The 27,393-nt window shown below is 42.4% G+C and overlaps 1 protein-coding gene across 1 annotated transcript in view; it reads right to left on the reverse strand.

Moving 5' to 3' along the window:
• Positions 1-5,466: 5,466 nt before the first annotated feature.
• MBOAT2 (membrane bound glycerophospholipid O-acyltransferase 2) overlaps positions 5,467-27,393 on the reverse strand; it is a 248,620-nt gene continuing 226,693 nt past the window's right edge. The window contains exons 9-13 of the mRNA XM_075598324.1: positions 26,750-26,853; positions 22,948-23,012; positions 20,767-20,899; positions 16,132-16,283; positions 5,467-7,097 (exon numbers count right to left, since the gene is read on the reverse strand). Coding sequence (XP_075454439.1) covers positions 6,875-7,097; positions 16,132-16,283; positions 20,767-20,899; positions 22,948-23,012; positions 26,750-26,853 — 677 coding nt within the window. The 3' untranslated portion in view covers positions 5,467-6,874. The remainder of the gene's footprint in view (positions 7,098-16,131; positions 16,284-20,766; positions 20,900-22,947; positions 23,013-26,749; positions 26,854-27,393) is intronic.

Genomic DNA, 27,393 nt, shown 5'->3' on the forward strand with positions numbered 1-27,393 from the left:
TCAACAACATATAAATGTATATTGGACGTGACTAACATTCTTGTGCTACTTATTCTGCTGGTATTTAAAAATGATTGTCTATAATTTTGCTCTGCTGAGAAAAAAACAAACGGTGACTTCTAGCAGCACCGTTGCTATGGAAACGTGAGCGTACCCATCAATGTGCTGCTGAAATGTGATATTTCACTTCAGGGCTAAGAAAAGGAGAATGAGTCTTGGGGTTTACAGGCTGACATGCATAGCCTTCTTTATAGAAGCCAGGGAAATACTAGAGCTTCAGTGAAGGGCTCCAGTTAAATGAAGGAGATGTGAAGTGTTACCTTCACATACTGTGCTGGTTTTATTAAATATCAGGCCCCCGGGCCCTTTCATGATCTGGAAGTTCAAAATAATTGTATACAGAGAGAAGAAATCGACGTATTCGTGGATGTTTAATATGGAGAAATCAATACAGTAACACACTGTCTACAACATATAAAACGACAACATCTGATGTGATCCAAACGTACCATGTAAGAAACATTTCATTTCAAACACTGTTTCCACTTCTTAATGCCATTCATTGCTTTAGGCTTCTTCCCTTGAGAAAGATTACAACACACATTTCTTCAAGGGCTTTATACTTTTGTTTCGAGTGAAGGGTTCTAGCACAGTACAGCACGCATACCCCTACAAAGCAAGTATACGTGTGCTGTATGTCTAAACCGCTGACAGCCAAAGACCGCGGAATTTCATTTCTTTTCAAGCTGCGCCGTAATTAAACTGAATCTTGTGTGAACTGACAAAATATACAAAAACGAAATGATAAACTGGTAATAATGTGATAAATGAAAAGGATTACATGAATAAAATAAGCTATGTACGCAGGGGGTCCTCTTGATGCTGCTGATGTTATATCTGACATGGGGATCAGGAAGCAGCTGTTGAGCCGGAGACCTCTCATGAGGCCAAGTTGTGAGGAGCTGTGGTGCCAAAGCAGCTTATGATAATCACCTTGAAATGTAAGTCAATGTCAGGCTCTACAATCAAGACGGCTGCGGCAAAGGCTCGAACATGAGCATCTACTCGTTACGCACTATGGACACTGTGATCGCTTTCAATTGTTTATCATAATATGAAAAAATATCTGGAACATGGATGATTAAAAGCCAGACAGCAACCGCTGCAGCATCAACGTGCCACTATGACCATCTTTTTGCCACCTGTCTTTGCATGATTCTAAAACCAAAGGCAGCCACCTGTGGTGCCTACATTTCTGCCCTGACATAAAGGTACAGGCGTGCCTGGAAGGGAATTGTATTAAAGCTTGTGCCATGTAGTAATTATATAGCTATGATGAATATTCCATCAAAAATGGTAAAACTTTTTTTTCCGGTTATTTTAACAGCTGTCTCCATGACAACCTGAATTGCCAATAGCATTCTGATGTTGACAAACCAGATATAACATCTGACACATGGTTATGAAACTGCATCCTTCCTGTCGTTTCCCCCCCTTCGCAATAAACCCCTGCTCACTGGTGCTGCTGTTCTCATAGAAACACCTGACTATGTCTTCTTGTTCAGCCGGCATGTAAAAACCAACTCACAAGAGCTGTCCCCTAGGACACTACAGCCGGTTCCCATGATGAGGTGGAGTGGGGTGGAGTTATGGGAAGGAACCGATAATAGAAGACAGGGAATTACTATTTTAGTTTCCGGATGAAACTGAATGGATTTTATTGAGATGACAGAAATCCTTCAAATTGCCACACAGATGCTTTTTTTAATACGTTACTTGGATCATTGTGAAACATACTTGAAATATAGATATTAAACCACATTTACAGTACTAGGCAGTGCTGTTCTATAACATGCCTTCCGACATTTGGAACAGACCTTACAGACTAGTAAATTCAATGGTAGAAGAAATCTAAAAACTTAGTAGCCTGGAATCCAGTCATCCATCTATTCCTCACCAACTTTCATCCTGATGCTTCTTTGGCCATTTAGTGCAATAAAAAGTATTTCTATGCCAGAAATGACACCAGCAGATTCAATATGGCCCCTTCCTGACTCCGTCTGAAATAATGTTGTTCTTTTACATTTTGTTATACGTACTTCTAATATCTCTGATCAAGTATGGAAAGGTTTTTTGTGTCATGGTACAAAGACACAGTTTGCATTTGTCAGCAAAAAATGCTTATTTTACCTCTACTGCAGCAATTGAAGCACAAAATGATGTGGCTTAAGTTGGAAACAAACAATTCAAACAGGACGTTGTCATTCATATTATGGAAGTACTTACTGCAGGTCTTTGTATGTGCACTATGAGTTGGTAAAAGAAGGAATATTCCCCCTCTCCCCCCTATGACTTTTCAACTTGTATCCAATTCAGGAAACCATCATTTACAGTAGAAACGAATAATAATAAAACAAAAGAAATATATACATATAGTAAAAAACCTTATGAGGTGAGAAGACTGTAACCCAAACACTTCCAGTGCCAATGAGCCTTCAAACAAGTCTCCCCGTTCATAAAACAGGAAGCCTACTTCAGCTACTAGTCTTCTAAAGTCACCTACTGTAATGTGCTTATCTGTTCTATTTTCAAACTTTAGTGTAAATAAGAATAGAATGTGTGAACTTATTCAAAATACAGTTCAGAATCACAGGTAAAAATGATTCTGCTGGTAACCTGGTGCACGGTGTTTTCTCATCAGTGTTGGTATTACAGTAGCCATTTTGTGTGCAGTTGTAATATCTACAAAGCATACCTGCAAACTGTTCCTATTTGACAGGAAGACTGTCTTGGAATCAGTTGCAACCTACTTTAAACACAGGGCAATCAGCCAATATAACCTCATGTTATGCATGATATCTGGATCTACACGTTATATATATATATATATATATATATATATATATATATATATATATATATATATATACTGTATGTATATATATATATATATATGTATATATATATATATATATGTATATATATATATATATGTGTATATATATATATATATATATACTGTATGTGTGTGTGTGTGTGTGTGTGTGTGTGTGTGTGTGTGTGTGTGTGTGTGTGTGTGTGTGTGTGTGTGTGTGTGTGTGTGTGTGTGTGTGTGTGTGTGTGGAGTAAACTCTACTATAGTGATTACGTGATAGTGTCTTAAAAATGATCAAATAAGATACAGCTACACTATGTTGCAGGTCACTTCATATTTATTGTAATATTAACTATACAAGTCATTATCTTGTATTCATTACCATTGGCATACTAAAAATATTCATGCTTTTTCATTAAAAAAAAATGTCTATTTAGAAAACGCTATCACAGACAGCCTTCCGGCACCGATAACTGAAGATGGTGCTCTTATATATTATATGTAGCAGTAATGGCATTTTTTAAAATAAAAATGTTGTATTTTTTAAATGCGAAACAACAAATATGAATACCTTGAACCTGTGAAATGGGATCAGTGATATACCCCAGTAAGGTAAACGCCACTACCCTCCCTGGGACTTACTATATTTAGTATAGAAGTCATTATGAAACGACCAGCTACAGCGCTGATCGCAAACGCGCAGAAATGTAAAAAAAAAAAAGTGCTGTAACTTTCATTTTCCTAATTTATTTTGATAAAATCTCATTCATCCAAAGGCAAAACAATAGAATATTAAGAAATCACGAATTTAATTCCCAAATCTTCCTGCTAAGAGTTTTTGAATGTTGGCTAGTATGCCAACCTATGTGGTAAAGAGGGACCGCAAAAATACTTAAAAGGTTGCATTTTATGTACAAAACCCCCCACAGTTTGAAGGGTTCATGTCTATAACTCCTCCTGCTGACACCCCCCCAAGCCAAGTGAGACTTAGCAAAATTAGTACAAAATACTTTGACACTCAAGTGCAGGATGAAAACGCACCGGTTTGGAACCAAAATTGCCTTGATAAATAGATCCCTAAGCCAGGGGTGCGCAAACGTTTTCCCCTGCGCCCCCCTGCCTGCACTCACTCCCTTGCTCGTGCCCCCCACCCTTCTCCTTACCTGTCTCCGGCGTTCTGACGTCACAACGTCATGTGACCCCACGGCGCCATGGCGATGCATCACCAGAATCCGCCAGAGAAAAGGTAAGGGAACTTACAGAGTCTTTGCGTGTGATCCCCGGCATTTCGTTTAAATGCTTTGGGGGACGAACACGGGGCCTCTGTAAGCGCTGCGCCCCCCCATAAAATCTCGCGTCCCCCAGTTTGCGCACCCCTCCCCATGGCTATGAAAAACTGTAGTTGAAGGTGAGTTTTGAAAGCTCAGAAGTACAACATGGCCCCAAAGCATTGCTTCTTCTGTGTCAAATATGACATTAGGAGATTCTAAATGGATCCCTCACGAATTATTTTTCCAGTTGGTTTCATTTCAAATGAAAAGGTTATACTAGGCTCTTAAATTGGGTTAGGGGATTTAAAAGCCCACATTTTGCTTTTAACTTGGGGGATGACAGGCAATTGACGCAAATTCAGGGTGTCTTACCTCTAATCCAAGCCTGGACTTGGGTCAATTAGCTGGAGAGAGCTACAGTAGCGAACATTAGGACAGGTCGTGGCCATAAGCTGCCGAATAAAAACAGTTCTCCCAGACAACTCTATCAGCTGCCTGTGATTTATATTACCAGAACTCCACAGTTTCCAATATATGCTTTTACTGGACTGAAAAAGGAAGTTCTTCATCGATGAAATTAAAGTTAAAGTTTACAGAGCTCCACCGTGGTGCTCAACTCCAGTCCTCAAGCCCCCCCCCCCCTCCCCCCAGGTCAAGTTTTCAGGATATCCCAGCTTCAGCACAGGTGGCTCAATCAGTCACTGCTTTAACACAGGTGGCTCAATCAGTCACTGCTTCAACACAGGTGGCTCAATCAGGCCCCTGTGCTGAAGATGGGATATCCTTAAAACTTGACCTGTTTGGGGTGGGAGAAGGGGGCTTGAGAGCTGGAGTTGAGCACCCCAGGCTTAGAAGATAAAATGCACCGAGTGTTCAAATGGAATGGTGATCACATGAGAGAACACAAGGGACACAGCTCCCAAAAGAAATGCAAAACATGAAAGTGTATGCACTGCACCCACCACGCCCAACGTTAACAGCAAGAACGTCAACACACGTGGACCATTCATTTGCCACTCCAGCAACATGGTGTACACTACCGACACGCTTTATCACTCTGCGGCCAGATCCGCAAGCCGGGAGATTTCCCGGCTTGCTAGTGGCCGCCCCTCGGCGTGCCGCACGTCATAGACGCGCGGTCACGCGTCTTCGGGAGCGTGCGCCCCCTGCACGCGCGTCCAGGGGCTCCCCGAGGGAGCCCTGGTGTCCCGCGATCGCGGGACGGCGGCAGGGGGTTCCGGGGGACCCGGCGGACCCGGCAGCGGTAGGGAGAGCGCCCCGATCGGAGGGCGCTCTTCCACTGCTTCGGCGCGCGCCCGTCACTCTCGGGCGCGCGCCAGGCTACTGCTGCGGCCAAGAACGGGCAAATGCTCGAATAAACTTGGCCGCAGCAGTATCTCATCAAATGCGACTACATGAGCACGCTGCGTCTACAATTCTTCTACAATTCTGCAGCTGGAGTGACCTTTGAGGTTTAGAAAGTTCTATATATTATAATTTCATCTATGAAGAACTCCCGCATCGATTGTTAAGAGGTATTATGACTTCCATCAATGGTACACATCTCCAGGACCAGTAAGGCCACTGGAACTTGGAACTACAAATGCCAGACCGTACAGTATGTTCTAGGATAACTGTCTAAGTCATTGATATACTAAGTGTATTGAAAGGTGTATTGAAAGGTGTATTAACTGGTTTGGGTAAATCCCGGTGAGGCTGGGGTATCCCAGAAGAAAGTGGCAGACTTGTGCACTGGCTATTTTGCTTGTAATAAAAACACTCATTTAGATCGCTATTTACTATTTGTTTAGTGTTTGGAACACTGAAAATGTCGGTATGATAAGAGATAATGGGGAAAGGCAGGTTTGTGGGCCTGTCTGAGACATGTGAATGTGCTGGTACGTGGTATCTGTATTTGCTGTACACTGTACAGTGGAGGGTTTGTCACTATTTTACTCACTATAACTTTCTTGGTGTCTGGTTGTAGCCACTCCCAGCCTCACATTGCAAGGCCAGTAACCAGCCTCACACTGATGAGACCCAACAGGTTGAAACAGCTGTCTGAGTGTAGTCTTACTGGCTATGCACTTCTTTAACCCACGCTGTGCTCAAGAAGCTGTGTAATGCGGCTTATAGGGATCCCTATTAAAATGGGTATGAAGCAAAAAGTGACACACTGAGTGTTCATTTGCATGTCATTACCCAGAATCCCTGGCTGCAGTGGAAATGAGGGAAAGACAGGTGTGTGGACCAGTGTGAGACATGAATGTGCTCATAGGTGGTATTTATTCGCTTTTTCTTTCTACAATTACTACCCTTGTTGGCAGCACCACTTGCAAAACGATTACACAGACCCATACTGTAACTACACTGCCCAGTTATTTCTTTCAGTACATAGAGGGATTAAGGCAAAGGGTTCATAAGTATTTTCTGTTTCTCTACTTTTTGTGACCACGTCATTTAACCCCTTCAATGCCTTGATACAACATATAACATGGTCCTTGGGACGTATGTTTTAAGTCCTGAGTGCCCATTAAAAAATAATGGAAATATTTTGTGCAAGGCTAGGCCCACATGGCGTGGCATTGTGGGGTTAACGATCTTCCTTTGCAGTGCTATCGTTACATAGAATGTTTTGTATTACCATCGTATTCTGTGCATAATTACAAACCAGTTGAAGGTTCTAAAAATGGAATTTAAAAACATACAAAATGTTATTATGTCCCAGTCATTGAGTGGCACTCTGGCGTCTCCAGGATGTCTCCTCTATCTGATTGCAGTTATTATTTGTGGTGGAATGGCTGTTATGTTGAGAAACTGCTTCTTCTTCCCTTGTTTTCCCCGATGGAGGAGAGATGGATTCTCTTTCATTCAGTCCCTTTTTCCTTGTCCTGGCTGGCAGTGTCAACAGCACCAATAGGCAGGTAATATGGAGGCAGTAATACCAGGAACTAGGTAAAGAACATGGGATAATTACATATGTATTACAATGAGATGTATAACAATTACAAATACAATATTATATAGAATATCTAGAAGGTTTTATACAGCCAAACAGTTAGAGTGCTTGTTGTGCGATTATGTCACACACACACACACACACACACACACACACACACACACACACACACACACACACACACACACACACACACACAATATGCATATACACACACACATATATAATATGCATACACACACACATTGATTGCATCCAGGAAGAAGCTTAGTTCACGCGAAACGCGCATCGGTTAAGTCCTCTGTAGAGAAGAGGCAGGCAGAGAAGGAGAACACTGCTCCCTTGTGAGGTTGCAGCACATGGAGCATGTCTCCATTGAGACTGAGACAGGGACAGTTTGCATTTTAGATTGTTTCCTCTGGATTAACAATTCATTATTAGAAAGATAAATATTGACATATTAGGCACATAGACGTTTTGGAATAGAGACATTTATCTGCTGCTGTCTCTTATCTCAGTTTACATCTAGTTCTCATCCTGCCTTAACTAGGGTATACATTAATGATATTTATACTAACGGCTACATTGAGTCACTACAAGTTACAATTGCTATTTTAACTTGCTTTGATTAACTTGTGTTCACAGCTATTACTGTATGTCACATTTTAACCAACAGCCATCATCACTGTTCAATAATTGACTGGTTACAACATTGACAATAAACCAAAAGAGAAAGAAAACCTAGTGAGTGAGCACTTAGTCACAGAAATGTAATATGGTTGGTATTAAAATTCTTTATTGTCATCAATGAATATAAAATATAGGGGTTTAAAATAGAACAGCATTAAACGTAACTGTAGTCAAAATAACATGGCTATAAAAGTCATGTTGACAGTACATATGGGAGATCCGTGACAAATAGTAAAAATCTCGTGCTGTAAATGACAGCCTAAATATAATTAGAGTGAAGGGGCCAATATCAATCACCGCTGTACAATAACTGCCCAGATGGCCAGTGGTATAGGTACAGTAGCTGGATACTAGGATATCAGAAGCCAGCCTACTAATACCCTGACTGAATGTGAGTGCAGGTGTACCTCAAAATATATGAAGAGGAAACCGGCAGAGATAACCTGGCAGAAAATATCCCTTAGTGGGGGTATGTAGCCCCTATTCCATCATTAGGGATTAGGCAGTGTTGACTGTTGCAGGGGATAAGTGTCAAAAAGGCAGTTAATGTATATATAACACAGGGATCCGTCGAGATCACCAGTGGAGAGGGCAAGGAATGCCTTGCATAAGGTAGTGTCCCTAGGTAGGGATTATGTGAAGTGTCAGCTCCAAAGGCACGGAAGCCTGGTGTGCGCGCCTGTGTTGTGATAAGGGGTGTAAATCCCGTCACCTCACTGATCACAGAAATAACAGCAACCTGATGTACATACACAGGCGGCACACTTTATTCGAGTGCGGCTCATTCCGCAAGCCGGGAAATGTCCCGGCTTGCGAGCCGCACTCCCTCAGAGTGCCGCGCATCACCGATGCGCGGTCACGCATCATCGGGTGCCTGTGCCGCCTGTACGCGTGCCCAGGGCTCCCCGAGGGAGCCCTGGTGTCGCGTGGATCTACTTACGGCGGCGGGACATTCCGGGGGACCCGGCGGACCCGGTAAGGAGAGGGGGAAGCCCCGATCGGCGGGCCTCTCCTCCAAGGCTTCGGCGCGCGCCCGGCACCCTCCGGCGCGCGCCAGGTTACTGCTGCGGCCGAGAACGGGCAAATGCTCGAATAAACTCGGCCGCAGCAGTAAGCTGCTGTACTCAAGTGTATAGCGGTGTTTGTTAATAAATCACCCGACCTGTTACCGAAGCACAGTAACCCACTGTAGGTAGACTGCTGTGTTGTAAGGTGGGTATAGTCCGATCGCCCGATCGATCACAGCTGACTGCGGATCCACAGCAAGGCAAAATACTGCCGTGAGTAGGATGACTCGGCAGCTTCCTGCAGAGACCGCTCAGGAGAATGACACAGAGAGTACACACAGTAACAAAATTGTAACTGTGTATCGAGCGCAACCGGAGCAAAACAAGGACACTCTCTTAAGCATGCAATGTCCCCTACATCAGCACTGATCATAGGATATCTATGCTGATGTGCTCGAGGACATGCCTAATATAAAAAACAGCAATGATTGAGACCCTTAATAGTAGGAGAGAGCCTGCACTGCTAAGGCTGCTCTCGCAGGATTGTTGTAGTGATACAGAGAACGCTTGGACTCCGCCACTGAATTGAATATCACTGAATGTTGCGGTCACAATGATAGCGTCCTGCGTGTGTGGGGGAGTGTGGCCAACGCGCGCGTTTCACGTAGGAACGCTTCTTCAGGGCACGTAACAAATAGGGGGAGGTCCCCTTGGCTTAGTGGGGGTTTCAATAGTTACCACACATGTAGCTGTCAGAATTTACCCCTGAATTGCTGGATCTAAACAAGCACTTAGCTTCCATTGTGATTATGCACTAAATGGTGGTCAGATATTCAGCAATTCCAAATGCCAGACCCTTGTGTCCTTTGCTACATACATAGAATATGTCAGTGAATTAAGCAGTAGGACTGAGTATCAATGGCACAATAATTGTATTGGTGGGTTGTAATGCAATTACTTACATAATTGGGGTTAACATATAATGATGGTATATTCATTTAGTATGTCAGTGATATTTAGTCACTATGATGACATGGTTGTAGGGATGACCCTAATTTGAACAATCCCTGATTGATATGTGTTATCAACCAAATGTTAATAAAATACACACAAATCTGGAGATCCTTGGTGTATTTGATTTCCAGGCATATGAAGACAGAGGTCCATGGCAGATAATGTAGATGTTGAGGGTGCTGGTATACGCAGGAGATTCAAATGAAGGGGCTGAAAACAAATCCCTCGTTGAGTCCAGATGGACTCAGAGTTCCCAGGGTATAGATCCATCTGGATTATCTTTTCAAAAGTTCAGTATCCCAGTTACCCCGTCTGATTCCAGGAGAAAATTGATCTATTCCAATGAAGGTTATAGCCCTCAAGTCCCCACTTTGACACTTGATGACATGGTTCGCAACAGGGGTGTCCAGTTTGTTACGTATAGATCCTATGTGTTCTAATATGCGTGGTTTGAATTGACGGCGTGTCTTGCCCACATATTTTTTGCCACATGAACAGACCCCCATATATATCACTCCGACGGTGTTACAGTTTATAAACTTCCGTATTTTATATTCTTTAGAGTTGTTGAAAGTTTTGGACACAGTGATATGTTGACAGGCTTTGCACTTTTGGCATTGAAAAGAACCCTTTATGCGTCGTGGTAGCCACGTGGCTCTTTGTACCCCCCTAGTATGGTGGCTATGGACCAGGTGATCTTTCAAATTCCTGGCCCGTCTGCTCACCATAGAGGGATAGGGAGGTATGGCGTCACGCAGGTCCTCATCGGCCCTTAGGATATGCCAATGTTTTTGTAACACTTCCTTGGCCACTTGCCATTGTTTGTTAAAGGTGCCTATAAACCTCACTATTTTCTGATCTGTTTTGATGGAGTTGTTATTGACCAACTCAGATCTTGGTCTATACTTAGCACGTTTGTAGGCCTTCTTTATAGTTTTTTGGCTGTAGCCTCTTGCTGTAAAGCGATTTTTCATGTCAATGGCCTGTTGTTCAAAATCCTTATCATCACTGCAGTTCCTACTTAATCTGAGGAACTGTCCCACTGGTGTTCCTTCAATCAGGGACCTGGGGTGATGGCTGCTGGCCAGAAGGATACTATTTGTGGCGGTGTTCTTACGGTAGATAGTTGTCTCCAATAGGCCATTGTTACCTTTTAAGATTGCTAAATCAAGAAAGCAGATTTTCTCAAAACTATACTCCAGGGTTAGGTGTAGGTTGAGGTCATTTGTGTTAATAAATTGCTTGAGCATAACCTCTGACCCCCGCCACACCATTAGCACATCATCAATGAATCAAAGCCATAGTTCCACATGTGTGGTGAGATGTTCAAGTTCTTCAGAAAACACTACCTCTGATTCCCACCATCCCAGATACAGGTTAGCGTATGTGGGGGCACACTTCGTGCCCAAAGCAGTACCCTGTATCTGGTGGTAGATAGTCTTGTTGAACCAGAAGCAGTTTCTATGTAACACAAATTGCAGGAGTTCCACAATGAAGTCATTGTGGTTGTGATACCACTGGCTTCGTGTGTTCAAGAAATATTTAATTGCCTTGATGCCCTGATCGTGTTTAATGCTTGAATATAATCCCTCCACATCAAGGGTGACCAAAATGCAGTCTTCTGCTACCATGATGCCCTCTAATCTCTTCAGGACATCTTTGGTGTCCTTTATAAATGACGGTAGGGCGGTTACAAAAGGTCTCAGTACTTTGTCCACATATGAACTGACTTTCTCTGTTAGATTGCCAATCCCGGAGACTATTGGTCTCCCAGGAGGTGGTGTTTTATTTTTATGAACCTTTGGAAGACTATAAAAAGTGGCAATCTTAGGTTTCCTGACCAGGATATAATTATACTCTTTTTTTGAGATCAATTTCTGTACAAGACCCCTGTTAAGTATGTTGATCAACTCTTTATTGTATTTCAAAGTTGGATCTGTCTGTAGGATCTCATAGCATGCCTGGTCAGATAATATCCTGATATTCTCTTTTACATAGTCTTCTGATTTCATAATGACCAGATTGCCCCCTTTGTCTGATGGTTTGATGACTATATTCTTGTCATCAGCCAGTTCTTTAAGGGCTTGTTTTTCACTACCACTCATGTTATCAATTTTTTTAGTCCATGGTAAAGACTCAAGGTCTCTAGTAACCATATTGACAAATGTATCAATGTGGGCATATTGATCCCCATAGGGCATACATTTTGATTTGGGCCTAAGGTCAGTGAAGGGCCCTTCCTTGATGTGGAGGGATTATATTCAAGCATTAAACACGATCAGGGCATCAAGGCAATTAAATATTTCTTGAACACACGAAGCCAGTGGTATCACAACCACAATGACTTCATTGTGGAACTCCTGCAATGTGTGTTACAGAGAAACTACTTCTGGTTCAACAAGACTATCTACCACCAGATACAGGGTACTGCTATGGGCACGAAGTGTGCCCCCATATACGCTAACCTGTATCTGGGATGGTGGGAATCAGAGGTAGTGTTCTCTCAAGAACTTGAACATCTCACCACACATGTGGAACTATGGCTTCGATTCATTGATGATGTGCTAATGGTGTGGCGGGGGTCAGAGGTTATGCTCAAGCAATTTATTGAGACCCTTAACACAAATGACCTCAACCTACACCTAACCCTGGAGTATAGTTTTGAGAAAATCTGCTTTCTTGATTTAGCAATCTTAAAAGGTAACAATGGCCTATTGGAGACAACTATCTACCGTAAGAACACCGCCACAAATAGTATCCTTCTGGCCAGCAGCCATCACCCCAGGTCCCTGATTGAAGGGATACCAGTGGGACAGTTCCTCAGATTAAGTAGGAACTGCAGTGATGATACGGATTTTGAACAACAGGCCATTGACATGAAAAATCACTTTACAGCAAGAGGCTACAGCCAAAAAACTATAAAGAAGGCCTACAAACGTGCTAAGTATAGACCAAGATCTGAGTTGGTCAATAACAACTCCATCAAAACAGATCAGAAAATAGTGAGGTTTATAGGCACCTTTAACAAACAATGGCAAGTGGCCAAGGAAGTGTTACAAAAACATTGGCATATCCTAAGGGCCGATGAGGACCTGCGTGACGCCATACCTCCCTATCCCTCTATGGTGAGCAGACGGGCCAGGAATTTGAAAGATCACCTGGTCCATAGCCACCATACTGGGGGGGTACAAAGAGCCACGTGGCTACCACGACGCATAGAGGGTTCTTTTCAATGCCAAAAGTGCAAAGCCTGTCAACATATCACTGTGTCCAAAACTTTCAGCAACTTCAACAACTCTAAAGAATATCAAATACGGAAGTTTATAAACTGTAACACCGTCGGAGTGATATATATGGGGGTCTGTACATGTGGCAAAAAATATGTGGGCAAGACACGCCGTCAATTCAAAACACGTATATTAGAACACATAGGATCTATACGTAACAAACTGGACACCCCTGTTGCGAACCATGTCATCAAGTGTCAAAGTGGGGACTTGAGGGCTATAACCTTCATTGGAATAGATCAATTTTCTCCTGGAATCAGACGGGGTGACTGGGACACTGAACTTTTGAAAAGATAATCCAGATGGATCTATACCCTGGGAACTCTGAGTCCATCTGGACTCAACGAGGGGTTTGTTTTCAGCCCCTTCATTTGAATCTCCTGCGTATACCAGCACCCTCAACATCTACATTATCTGCCATGGACCTCTGTCTTCATATGCCTGGAAATCAAATACACCAAGGATCTCCGGATTTGTGTGCATTTTATTTACATTTGGTTGATAACACATATCAATCAGGGATTGTTCAAATTAGGGTCATCCCTACAACCATGTCATCATAGTGACTAAATATCACTGACATACTAAATGAATATACCATCATTATATGTTAACCCCAATTATGTAAGTAATTGCATTACAACCCACCAATACAATTATTGTGCCATTGATACTCAGTCCTACTGCTTAATTCACTGACATATTCTATGTATGTAGCAAAGGACACAAGGGTCTGGCATTTGGAATTGCTGAATATCTGACCACCATTTAGTGCATAATCACAATGGAAGCTAAGTGCTTGTTTAGATCCAGCAATTCAGGGGTTAACTCTGACAGCTACATGTGTGGTAACTATTGAAACCCCCACTAACCCAAGGGGACCTCCCCCTATATGTTACGTGCCCTGAAGAAGCGTTCCTACGTGAAACGCGCGCGTTGGCCACACCCCCACACACGCGGGACGCTATCATTGTGACCGCAACATTCAGTGATATTCAATTCAGTGGCGGAGTCCAAGCGTTCTCTGTATCACTACAACAATCCTGCGAGAGCAGCCTTAGCAGTGCAGGCTCTCTCCTACTATTAAGGGTCTCAATCATTGCTGTTTTTTATATTAGGCATGTCCTCGAGCACATCAGCATAGATATCCTATGATCAGTGCTGATGTAGGGGACATTGCATGCTTAAGTTTGGCTCCGGTTGCGCTCGATACACAGTTACAATTTTGTTACTGTGTGTACTCTCTGTGTCATTCTCCCGAGCGAGCGGTCTCTGCAGGAAGCTGCCGAGTCATCCTACTCACGACAGTATTTTGCCTTGCTGTGGATCAGCTGTGATCGATCTGGCGATCGGACTATACCCACCTTACAACACAGCAGTCTACCTACAGTGGGTTACTGTGTTTCGGTAACAGGTCGGGTGATTTATTAACAAACACCGCTATACACTTGAGTACAGCAGCTTATGTACATCAGGTTGCTGTTATTTCTGTGATCAGTGGGGTGACGGGATATACACCCCTTATCACAACACAGGCGTGCACACCAGGCATCCGTGCCTTTGGAGCTGACACTTCACATAATCCCTACCTAGGGACACTACCTTATGCAAGGCATTCCTTGCCCTCTCCACTGGTGATCTCGACGGATCCCTGTGTTATATATACATTAACTGCCTTTTTGACACTTATCCCCTGCAGCAGTCAACACTTCCTAATCCCCAATGATGGAATAGGGGCTACATACCCCCACTAAGGGATATTTTCTGCAAGGTTATCTCTGCCGGTTTCCTCTTCATATATTTTGAGGTACACCTGCACTCACATTCAGTCAGGGTATTAGTAGGCTGGCTTCTGATATCCTAGTCTCCAGCTACTGTACCTATACCACTGGCCATCTGGGCAGTTATTGTACAGCGGTGATTGATATTGCCCCCTTCACTCTAATTATAATTAGGCTGTCATTTACAGCACGAGATTTTGACTATCTGTCACGGATCTCCCATATGTACTATCAACATGACTTTTATAGCCATGTTATTTTGACTACAGTTACGTTTAATGCTGTTCTATTTTAAACCCCTATATTTTATATTCATTGATGACAATAAAGAATTTTAATACTAACCATATTACATTTCTGTGACTGAGTGCTCACTCACTAGGTTTTCTTTCTCTTTTGGTTTATTGTGAATGTACCTGACCTAGTGAGCACCTCACCCCTATACCCTTAGCTGTGCGGGGCACCCCTTTCTCTGTGTGTAGCTGGTTACAACATTGCTAATAAGTTCATTTGTGATTTTGAAGCTGGACACCACTGTTGTGACAACTAGGCTGGCTACACTAGCAACAGAGGAGAGAGGTGTCTCTTTTTTTCCACAGGCGGAAAGAGACAGGAATACCCGATAGCGTGAACTCACAGATTTGCCATGGTGGTAGAAAAATCGTTAGTAGACGAGGATATGTACAGAGACTAGTATGTGAGGAATCAAAACCGGCTCTAGAAATCAAAGGATGCTTTAAAACTCATACAAAAAATGGCATTAAGAGTTGAATAATAATGATTTAAAAAATGCAATAAGTATTATAAAATACTACAGAGCTGTTTTTTTTTTTTTAAGTTATGTTTTAAGTGTATGTAGTTAAATATCTTTCTGTCCCCTTCTGGCATATGATTTGTGTCCTTTAATGTGAATCTATGTTAAGGGGCTAATGATACATTAACCCAGGGGTGCTCGACTCCAGTCCTCAAGTCCTCAAGTCCCCTCCCCTCCAAGTGGTCAGGTTTCCAGGATATAGCAGCTTAAGCAGGGACTGATTAAGCCACCTGTAATGAAGCAAGGACTTACTGAGCCAACTGTGCTGAAGCAGGGACTGATTGAGCCACCTGTGCTGAAGCTGGGATATCCTGAAAACCTAGCCTGTTGGGGGGGGGGGGGGGGGGCTTGAGGACCGGTGTTGAGCACCCCGGCATTAACCCATCTCCTTACGAAAGATATTTTCGAAGACATAAGTCGGATTTGAACTCACCTGTAAAATGTTAGAGACGGTTTCACTGATAAGAGCACAAATGGTGCCACGGTGTAACTTATTGCCACTTGAGTTGTGAGCCACGTTATTACATCATACATTAATTTAAGGTCAGAAGACTGTAGAAAGACGTGTCTGATGTTGTTTCTTATCTAAAAAGAGAAAAAGGAACAACTATTAACTATTTAAGGGCAGTTCACCCTGCGTTTTTATCTTCACGATACTGTTCCTTGCGGTGCCTGTTCTCCCCTCTCTCTAAGTACTGATTTTTTTTAACGGTGTATTTTTTTAATGACACCTGAGCCCAGATACCAGGTTATCCTGGCTTCTAAGCTTCTCCCACTTTGTGACATTACTGGAGCCTTAGCACAAATGTTCAGGATAAGACAATTTCTATGATAAGCCTCTTTCAAGCCTGCATGGAAAACAGCTCTGTGCTGTCTCCTACGGATGGAGCATGTATTAAAAAGCAGCATCGATTACAATGTGAACCCTGCTGCAGGCTTCAGCCCTTTTAAATACAAACGAAAATAAAGTAAGAGCTAGGGGACACAAATAACAAATAGTCTGGTAATCTCATTTAAAGGGTATGACATTGAGCTTATTTTCAAGATAGGTCATTTTGCAGAGGAACAACGCTATGAAAATGACAAACCAGTGGTTCTTAATCTTTTTTAAGCAGGGGCACCCCTGAAGGATTTTTACAATCTCAGGGCGTACCTGCTCTTCCCCTCCGTACACACTCACCTTCCTTTTCACAAGCACACAACCCACATACTCACCAACCTCTTCTTACACACTCCATTCACCCTTACACATCATGCTCTCCCCTTTACTCAAAACACACCTGACATGTATCCCCCCTCTCTTACACAGCACACTCACTCTCTTTCTTAATCATAAATACAAGTCACCCCCTCTTACATACACCACTCTACTTACCTCCACCCCACAAAAAGTACTCGCCTCCCTCCCCACACACAAAGCCATCAGACACCCCCTCACACACACACACAAAATGCCATCACACACCCTCACACCCCCGCCACACACACACACACGCCATCACACTCTCCTACACACACTGAAAGCCATCACACACTCCTCCCCACACACAAAGCCATAACACACTACCTCACACACACAAAACGCCATCACACTCTCCTCCCCACACACAAATCCATCACCCCCCACATATACACACAGCCATCACACTCCTCCCCATACACAAACAAAACAGCCATCACACTCTGCTCCCCACACACAGATCCCTCCCTCTTTCCATCTTCCCTCCCACACATATAAAACACGTCAGCTGCTCAGCGGGTGCGTGCTGCGCTGTTTGGATATGGAGAGGCTCCTCTGTGCTGGGCTGAGAGGAGGGGTGTTTTCCAGGCAGCGCGGGACGTGACCGCTGAGCAGTCTGCAGAGTGTTTCCCCTGGGGCAGCGGCTTCCTTGGCAGAGGGTTCCCCGACACCTTGGCTGAGAAACACTGATCCAAACAAATCTAAAGTTTAGTTCCAGCAATAGATTTTGGTCTCCCTGTCTGTATTAAATAGGTCTCCTGGTAATACTACTTTCTACTTATTTTCTATGTCTTTGAAAGATCTCCTTTTTTTCACATCTATTTTACTGATAAACCTATAACCCTTTTATTTAACTGCACATATTATGTTTGATTTGTAAACACGCTATTAGGAACCTACTAAAACAGAATAGTGATATATAGCACTAATGTGCAAATTTGAGGCTTTAAAATGGACTTCTAGCCTATAGTGAATATATCCAAATAAAAGACCATTGATATGATCTGACATTAGTAATAAATGTGTGATCACGAAGCTGCCCAGAAAGACAATACTGACTGATACAAGTCAGAAATACAGGACACAAAGACAAACAGGTGACAGCGCTTCTAGAAAAATACTCACACAATTAAGTGATAATACACAAAGTGAAACGAGGACTGTAATCAGCAAGTCTTTAAATAAAATGGTGAAACTTAAGAAAAACACACATTCTTGCAACAAAATAAATAAATACATATATATATATATATATATATATATATATATATATATATATATATATATAAGAAGAAAAAAGTGCCCAATCCTAGTGCATTACTGTGCAAAAAATAAATTTAATTCCCAAAAAAGGCTCATAAAATGAACTCACAAAAATAGAATATAAAAAAGCATGTTATGAGATAACACTCATGCTCCAAAGGATCAGGAAACGCCGCTTGTCTGCTACACTGCTCCGTGACTCCACTGTATCCGATAAGGCCCTCGTTGTTCACCGCCAGCAGGAACTCACGATGTTAGGCTCTCCACGAACTCCTCTCCCCTGGGGCAAGGTGTGCTGTGGATCTTCAAGCGTCGTTCTCAAACCTGCTCGGTATTCAAACCTGTTCGGTATCCATACTTAGCGTGTGACGTCATCCGCTGTTCCGCCGCATCCATCGTCCCCGGTGGGAACCAAAATCATCTGTTGGTGTATTCCCGGGGAGAGGAGTTCGTGGAGAGCCTAACATCGTGAGTTCCTGCTGGCGGTGAACAACGAGGGCCATATCGGATACAGTGGAGTCACGGAGCAGTGTAGCAGACAAGCGGCGTTTCCTGATCCTTTGGAGCATGAGTATTATCTCATAACATCCTTTTTATATTCTATGTTTGTGAGTTCATTTTATGAGCCTTCTATGGGAATTAAATTTATTTTTTGCACAGTAATGCACTAGGATTGGGCGCTTTTTTCTTCTTTTTTTCTATGCAGGTGGAGAGGGAAGGTCGTTGTGCCCTTTTAAGAAGCTGCCATTTTCCTGATAGTGCTTTGTTTTTTTCCCCATACTGGACACATTTTGGACTCCAAAGGACTATTCATAGTGTGTGTATATAGGAGGGTCCACAGCACACCTTGTGTAATTATTCATGCACAATTTATTGGGTTTCATTGATTATTCAGTAAGAGATTATGTATTGATTTATAGGTTTTTTTTTGTTTCAAATTTTTTATTGTTTTTTGAGAGAATGACATCAAATAACAGGTTTCAGCATACATCTGTTACAACTTCACAGTGTATAAAAAGAAAAAATATTAAACATTATATTACAACATAAATAATACTCTTGTTGTCTTCTTTTTCTTATAAATTAACTTACATCCGTTGAATTCTACAAAACATTTGTTGTATATTTTTTTGAAATTTTAACAACCTATTTAGGAAGCAGCCGCTTCCGGTCATCTCTCTCAGAGAAAATCAAGGATAGTGGAGAAAAAAGCAAGAAAGAAGAGGGAGGGGGAGTGGGTGGGGGAGGGGAAATGAGAGATGGGGGGTAGGGGGGGTGGCCTATTAACTCCAGTCTTGTATGGTCCCTATGTTTTATTGATAATTGTCTGGCCATACTGACCAAACCTTATGGAACTTATCAACCTTTTGACTCAACTGTGCCGAGAGGAGTTCCACTAGTCTTATTTCCCTGACACGTCTCAGTACTGTCTGCTTGGAGGGGGTGTTTATTTTTTTCCATGCCGCGGCTACCGAGCATCGAGCTGCAGTCAGGACGTGGCTTATTATTTTGTTCTCTTGGGGTTGTAGGTCCTCTATTGGTTTAGCCAGCACCAGGATCAGTGGGTCCACCTCTATCTCTTGCCCCAGGAGCTCTCGTATCATTGTTTGTATCATGATCCAGAACCCCTGAATTTTGGGGCAATTCCACCAGATATGAGCCATGTCTCCTTTTTGCCCACATCCTCTCCAACACAAATATGAGGACCCGGGGAAAATCTGGCTCAACCTATTTGGGGCTAGGTACCAATGAAACATAATTTTGTATATGTTTTCTTTTATAGTTGTGCAGATTGATTTTTTAGAGGCCGCTTCCCAGATATCCTCCCAGTCATCTCTATCTAATTCTAGGTTTAAGTCCTCTGCCCATTTTAGCATGTAGCTGTGTTTAGATTGTGCCGCAGCTGACGCCAGGCCCAGATATACCTCAGAAATCAGACCTTTGCAATAATAGCCTCTTCTGCATAATCTCTCAAATTTTGTCATAGCAGCAAACGCTGTGTCTTTTGAAACTGTTTGTAGGTAATGTCGAATTTGTAAATAACCAAACACCGGTAAATTTGTAATTTTATGCTTTTTCTCCAACTCTGGGAGTACAAGAATCTTATTTTTGGATACATAGTCATCAGCCATTACCAACCTTAGCTCTTTATATTTACTAAGTCCCTTTGGGAGGCAGCCTGGGATAAACTCAGAGTTGCTAAATATGGGGGTGATCTATAGGTTTTTATTTAATTTTATTATTTTTATTTTCTATTTTTTGTTGTCATACCTCACCCAAGCGCAGTCCTTAATTGTATATATATATATATATATATATATATATATATATATATATATATATATATATATATATATATATATATATATATATATATTTGTTAGAATGTTTCCAAAATCCAAACCAAAACAAATCAAACTTTGGCAAAACCAAACCACAAATATCGTTTTAAGAACCACAACGAGAAAACCAGCGACCGCCTCCCCCCCCCCCCCACAGTGTATAGCAACAAGTTCTGGCGTTTTTGTTCTTTACGTTGTATAACGCATGACTGGAAATACTTACATTTCGTGCTGCCAGCGTCATCAGACTTCCCGTAAAAAATGTCAAATAATATCCTGGGTACACTCCATGCCAAATAGCCGAGAGCAGAAATGTTTGCGCTGTAGGGCTGAAAGTGGCGCGCTCATAACATACTCTAAAGGAGACGCAAAATACTGTCATTTGTAGAGGGGGTTCAGGGGAACATTCGTTTTATTGTATTGTAACATATTGCCGAAATTAGCTTCCTTAATTAACCCTTTTGCGGTCACAATCTGATGGTATTAGGGAGTAAAGCGTGCCACTACCTTTTCATTTATATACCACGAGTACCACGACTTCATTGTATTGACATGGTCCCACTATTTATAGAAAAAGCTGTTTATTTTAGGAAGCCTCTCTCCAAACCTGCTTTCTAAGTGTAGATATTAAAAAATATAGCAAATATGGTCACTAAAGTTTTTTCCTCCATGTGAAATAATGTAGAATATTTTGAAGACAGACATAGTGCTTTTTTTTAAAGCCACTTCACTGATCAGCTATAACCCTGCAGGCTCCAGGGAGAGCAACAGTGTTACACACACAATTATCTTTATAGCAATAACGGTATTTTTTTTTAGTTTAATGTATTTCCCCCCCCACCCCCCATTTTAGTGGCGCCTGTGTCTGCTTGCAATGGAAAGAATCCTCCCCCGTGTGGTCTCGCCCCCAGGATAACAATCCTTTACATGTAGAAGGCCCGTAATGTTAAAGGGAAGGTCTCTCATTCTAGGCATCCTGGGGCTATGTTAACACAATGAGCATTATGTTCATTTTGTGCCTCTTAGCGGCAATGTATGAAGGTGTTTGGGATTTCATGCCGCACCTGGTGTGTCAGCACGTGGTATAGAGAGGGACAATGAGAGAAGTTAGGCATAGGTTAAATGCCGGACACGGTATAATGGGATTACTCATAAGGTACGGCTCTGTGCGTCATTATTTTCCCCTTTCGTCTGCCTCAAAATCTGCCAGGTGGTAAAAACCACAATATATATAAGCAAAGTATAGTATAGTATATAGATATAAGTAACATTTGTTTGTAACACACACTACAATAAAAGGGAAAAACGCCTTGCAACATTAGAAAGCTGTGTAAACAGTATACTATATACAAAATATTTAAAACTTATAGTTGTCTAATTTATTATTTTTGTATTTAAAAAGGCTTTAGTTACAGTATTTTAAATGTCATCGCTATTGTTCACTAGACTGCGCCATTAAATAAAAAAGCGGTGACATTTAGGTCCTTATTCTATATACGCCAAAGCAGCAGTTCTGGACTTTTCAGCTAAAAATCCCTGTTGTAGTGTACAAGTTATATTCAGCCAAAAAATGCCCGGCCAGCGGCTCTGGCGTATATATAATTACCCGCTTAGTACAATCTGAGACTTGCCAGTGTTTATATTGTGAAGGATTCACACATCAGCGTACAGCTAGATAGGAGACAGTGTTATCCTGAAATCACCAAGCACCCCCACATCAACAAACTGCACAACCGTTTATTTCAGTTTATTATTTCTAACCATACAATCGTCACTTTGTCACCTATGGGGAGGGAAACAATGTAATATTGTGGATGTGAGGAGGTAAGAAATAGGACAAACATCATACTCGTAATTGGCATATCAAGTTTTCCTTCCTAGGCAAACAATATGGCCGCCAAATAGCTCAGGTTCCATGAGCCAACAGGACCATGGGAACAACTGACATGCTGCTTTATATTGTTTGACTGGGAAAGTCTGTGACTGTGACATAAATGTCCCAAAAACTGCACAATTACAATGAGAGAGAGAGAGAATGAGAGAATGAGAGAGAATGAGAGAGAATGGGAGAGAGAGAGAGAGAATGGGAGAGAGAGAATGGGAGAGAGAGAATGGGAGAGAGAGAGAATGGGAGAGAGAGAGAGAAAATGGGAGAGAGAGAGAGAGAGAAGGGGAGAGAGAGAGAGAATGGGAGAGAGAGAGAGAGAGAGAGAGAGAGACAGAGACAGAGACAGAGACAGAGAAACAGACAGAGAGAGAGAGAGAGAGAGAGAGAGAGAGAGAGAGAGAGAGAGAGAATGGGAGAGAGAGAGAGAGAGGGAGAGAGAGAGAGAGAGAGGGAGAGAGAGAATGCAAAAACAGATTCAGGTTTCAGAGCGAGCCCCAGAATAATGACCTATATTACCTCTTGAGCCACAATGCAGTCTGTATATTCCAGTTATCGATAAACATCTTAAAGCTGGTTGAGAACTGTAATTCAAAAACATTGTTAAGGTTTTCTGCACAATAACACTTTAAAATAGGTAAATGAAATCCATTTTGCATGGGAATGATTTAACATTATGAATAAACCCCTTGCTTAGAAAACATTTAAGGAATAATAACTAGACTTATGCAACCAAACATCTATATACAGACAGTCTGTACCTAGTGACAACTTACTTCACTAGTGTACTGTACACATACACAGAGTAAGCTAATCTGGTCATTAGAACACCTGTAGGTATTGATAGCTCTATTTAAAGCCGCAATACCACTTTCCAACTTTTTTTAAATTTATTATTTGTATACTGTATGTAAAGTGTATAATGTATAATGTACAATGTATAATGCACGTTCTTACCTACGCTGACAACCGTTTGATGCTCCTGTTGTAAATCTGTAACAATCCTAATTGTGTGCCTAACAATGGCTGCTTCAGTCAGTGTAACGCAGTAGCTACAATGTATCTCTATATTTATTAGTAAGATAACATTATCTATTGTTACAGTTTGCAGCTCAAACTGCTGGAAACATTTGCAACAAATTATCCCAAACAGGCAAGTGTTGCAAAGATCTTGCACTGCTGGGGAGGTGGACAAAAACCTGCTATAGATATCAAAGGATGCTTTAAAACTCACTAAAATGGCATTAAGAGTTGAATACAAATAAATAAAACCTCACTATTATCTAATACTAAAGAACTGATTTATTTAAGAAAAACATAAGATGTCACATCTCCAGCATGCTGCATTCTGCAGCTTATACACATCTTAACCTGCAATGTCCTATGAATATTTGACCTTGAACGTAGTAGAAGTCAAGCAGAAATATTTACCCTGTGACATGGGTTTCAAACAACGTATTTAGCCTGTGCACAACACAATAACACATACAGTATTTACAGAAACCACTGACTGTCTATTGTATAACTGTATAAAATATAGAAGTGAGTCTGACTGCTAACTCTAACTCCAGTGTGTCTGAAGAGCAATTACTGCACATAATAATACTGTATGCGGGATCACTTATTCTTACTCTCTCACTGTGCTCAGAAAATGTGTCTCAATCCTACATCCTGTCAACTACCATTGTAAATCATTCACAAAATGTATGTCACTGACTTTCTGATCTACTGCCACACCGGATTGACACTGAGGGCTGAATGCTTGTACACTGTAAACTGCTGGCTGGTCCAATAAAAGGCGTCATAATATCTATTTTGTTCCTGATATTTTCCATCATTTTTCTTAATGTTTCTTTCGCCTGCAGGGATGCTATTAGAAAATCACACACTGGCATGTCCTCTGAATAAAGTGTCAGTGCCAGTACATGTCAAACAATTTATTTAAAGCAGAAATCCCGCCTGGAATTTTCTTCTTTTTTTTTAAACATAATTGCTATTTTCAGCTCCGTAGACCACCTTGTTCCCCGAGATAATTAATGGTGTAAATACAGGGTTTAAAGTTCTCCTAGGCAAACAATATGGCCGCTAAATCACTCAGGATCCAAGAGCCAATAGGAAGCCATAATGCCATTGGTTGTGGATTGCTATTGCTCAACACTGGCGGACAATTTGTTTCCTTCCTGAGGAGCATCAGCAGTACTTACCTCGGGAACCAGAGGTCTCCGGCACTGAAAATAGCACAAGAGGCTCCAATTGTGTAAAACAGGAGTGGTCAACTCCAGTCCTCAAGGGCCACCAACAGCTCAGGTTTTAAGGATATCCCTGCTTCAGCACAAGTGGCTCAGTCGATGTGCTGAAGCAGGGATATCCTTAAAACTTGACCTTTTGGTGGCCCTTGAGGACTGGAGTTGGCCACCCCTGATGTAAAATTGTGCAATTGCTGCTTTAACTGGTGTAGTTTTTTGCAAACATTCGAATGCATTAATCAGACTGACACTAACTTTAGAGAGCGCAAAATATCATCAGAATATCAGTAAATTCTTCCTTGTGGATGGAATCAAAAGATGCCCATTTTATGGCGATTGGAGATTTGCACCACAGAGCACGCTGACGCACTGCAACACAGCACACTAATACAGCACAAAGCACGCTGACGCACTGCAACACAGCACACTAATACAGCACAAAGCACGCTGACGCACTGCGACACAGCACACTAATACAGCACAGAGCACGCTGACGCACTGCAACACAGCACACTAATACAGCACAAAGCACGCTGACGCACTGCGACACAGCACACTAATACAGCACAGAGCACGCTGACGCACTGCGACACAGCACACTAATACAGCACAGAGCACGCTGACGCACTGCGGCACAGCACACTAATACAGCACAGAGCACGCTGACGCACTGCGACACAGCACACTGTTACAGCACACAGAACACTGACGCGCTGCGACACAACGCACAGACAGACATTCACAAACACACAGCACACTGACAGATACACAGTACACTGACACAGCACAGAGCACACTGACGCACTGCAACATAGCACACTGACTCACAGCACTCTGGCAGGCATTGAGAAACACACAGACCACTGACAAAACACAGAGCACACAGCAAACTGACAGACATTGACACACAGCACACTCATACACGTCAGCATACTTACACACACTGACACACAGCGCACAGACACTCCTTCCACTGACGTCATGGAGAGGAAGGGCAGGCAGAGTTCTTCAGGTCTCCGTCTCACTCCCAGTCCCTGCATCTGCCTGGTCCCACTCTCTGCTTCCCCACCCTCCGTTTTCACCGACTAGCGCTACACTAACCCACTGACCAGCGCTAGCCATGCAGGGTCAGGCCCTGTAGCACTGACTGACAGACGATCAGCCTAATTAAATCAACGCAAGCAATACAACACAGGTGCCAGGGTGGATTTCTGTGCCTGGGGCAGCTGCCCTGCTCGACCCCTCATAGTTCTGCCACTGAGTATGTTTCTCGGATAGTCAGGTAGCCTTTCCAGGAAATTTAGGAAGAGTAAAGCAAAAAATAATAACAATGATATAGCTAATACGGAAAAGCGCCTTGTTTTAGCAGCAGAGTTGAATTATGAAACACAGATCATGGGCAAGGTATAAAGTACAGAGCAAAGTTTTTAATTTAACTTATCAATGACAATGTAGATGTTACTAATTGTGTGGACGACCATACATACTTCCTCAGCCCTGTTCTTAAATATATAATACAAATCATACATGTTCATTCTAGCCTGACCCAACACATTAAGGAATTTGAAAGGATTTCAGTGACCACCAGCCAGGGGTTCATACAATTTGAGAACCATGTAGAGAAGCTCAGCTGCAGAAGAACCACACATATTGAGAACCTCAAGCCACATTCAAGCCACATTAGAACCACTCATACAGAGAATATCAACTGCATTAGAACCACTCATATAAAGAACCTCAGCCAAATTAGAACCTCTCATACAGAGAACCTCAGCAACAATGGAACCACTCATGTACACAACCTCATCTGGAGTAGAACCACTTGAGAAAAGAACCTAAGCTACAATAGAACCACCCGTGTTTAGAACTTCAGCTGCAGTAGAACCACTCATGTAGAGAACCTAAGCTACAATAGAACCATTCATACAGAGAGCTTCAGCTGCAGCAGAACCTCTTGTATAGAGAACATTGGCTACAGTAGATCCACTCACACGTAGAACCTCAGCTGCAGTACCATGGATAGTGTCATAAGCTGCCAGTCACATAGTATATTGATAAGGACGAGGACCACCTACCTCTATATGTTTAATGTTCAAATTTGAAATTAAATCCCAGTTTTGTTCTCCATTCTTGTCGTAGCCTTGGAAACCAAACCCTGCAGCATTATTGATCGCATCGGCTGAAATGGAACACCAAAAAAGCACATTTTGTAGCTGTTTTTTTTTTATACTGAACATATTTCATTGTAAAATCACCCACAGAATTGTTGAACTAGATAAATAATAATACCTAAAAGCTGCTTTTATAAATAAACCTTAATTACCTACATGTTTTAACTCCAGCGGAAGTCTTTCATTATTAATAATAATAATAATAGCATGTTCTTGTATAGCGCTGCTAGTTTAATGCTGCGACCAGCTTTATTCTAACGTTTGCCCGGAATTGTTTTCGGCAGTTTGCGAACTTGGCCGCGCGCCAGCCGCCTTCTCCTTCCCCGCGTGCGCATCTCCTTCCCCGCGTGCGCATCGCATCTGCTCACCTCGCGATCCCCTTGCTCCCCCTGGCTGTTCCGCATCTTCCCCTTAGCCCATCAACATTCGGGGCCTTCGGGGATGCCGGGGAACCCTGGCACGGTGTGACCAGCACCACTGTGACGCGCGGCACGCGCCAGGAAACAGCCGCGAGACAGCCACACTTTGCGGTGGCGGCCGCTTTAGAA

This window comes from Ascaphus truei, chromosome 4, assembly GCF_040206685.1.
Source record: "Ascaphus truei isolate aAscTru1 chromosome 4, aAscTru1.hap1, whole genome shotgun sequence".
Classification (NCBI taxonomy): Eukaryota; Metazoa; Chordata; class Amphibia; order Anura; family Ascaphidae; genus Ascaphus; species Ascaphus truei.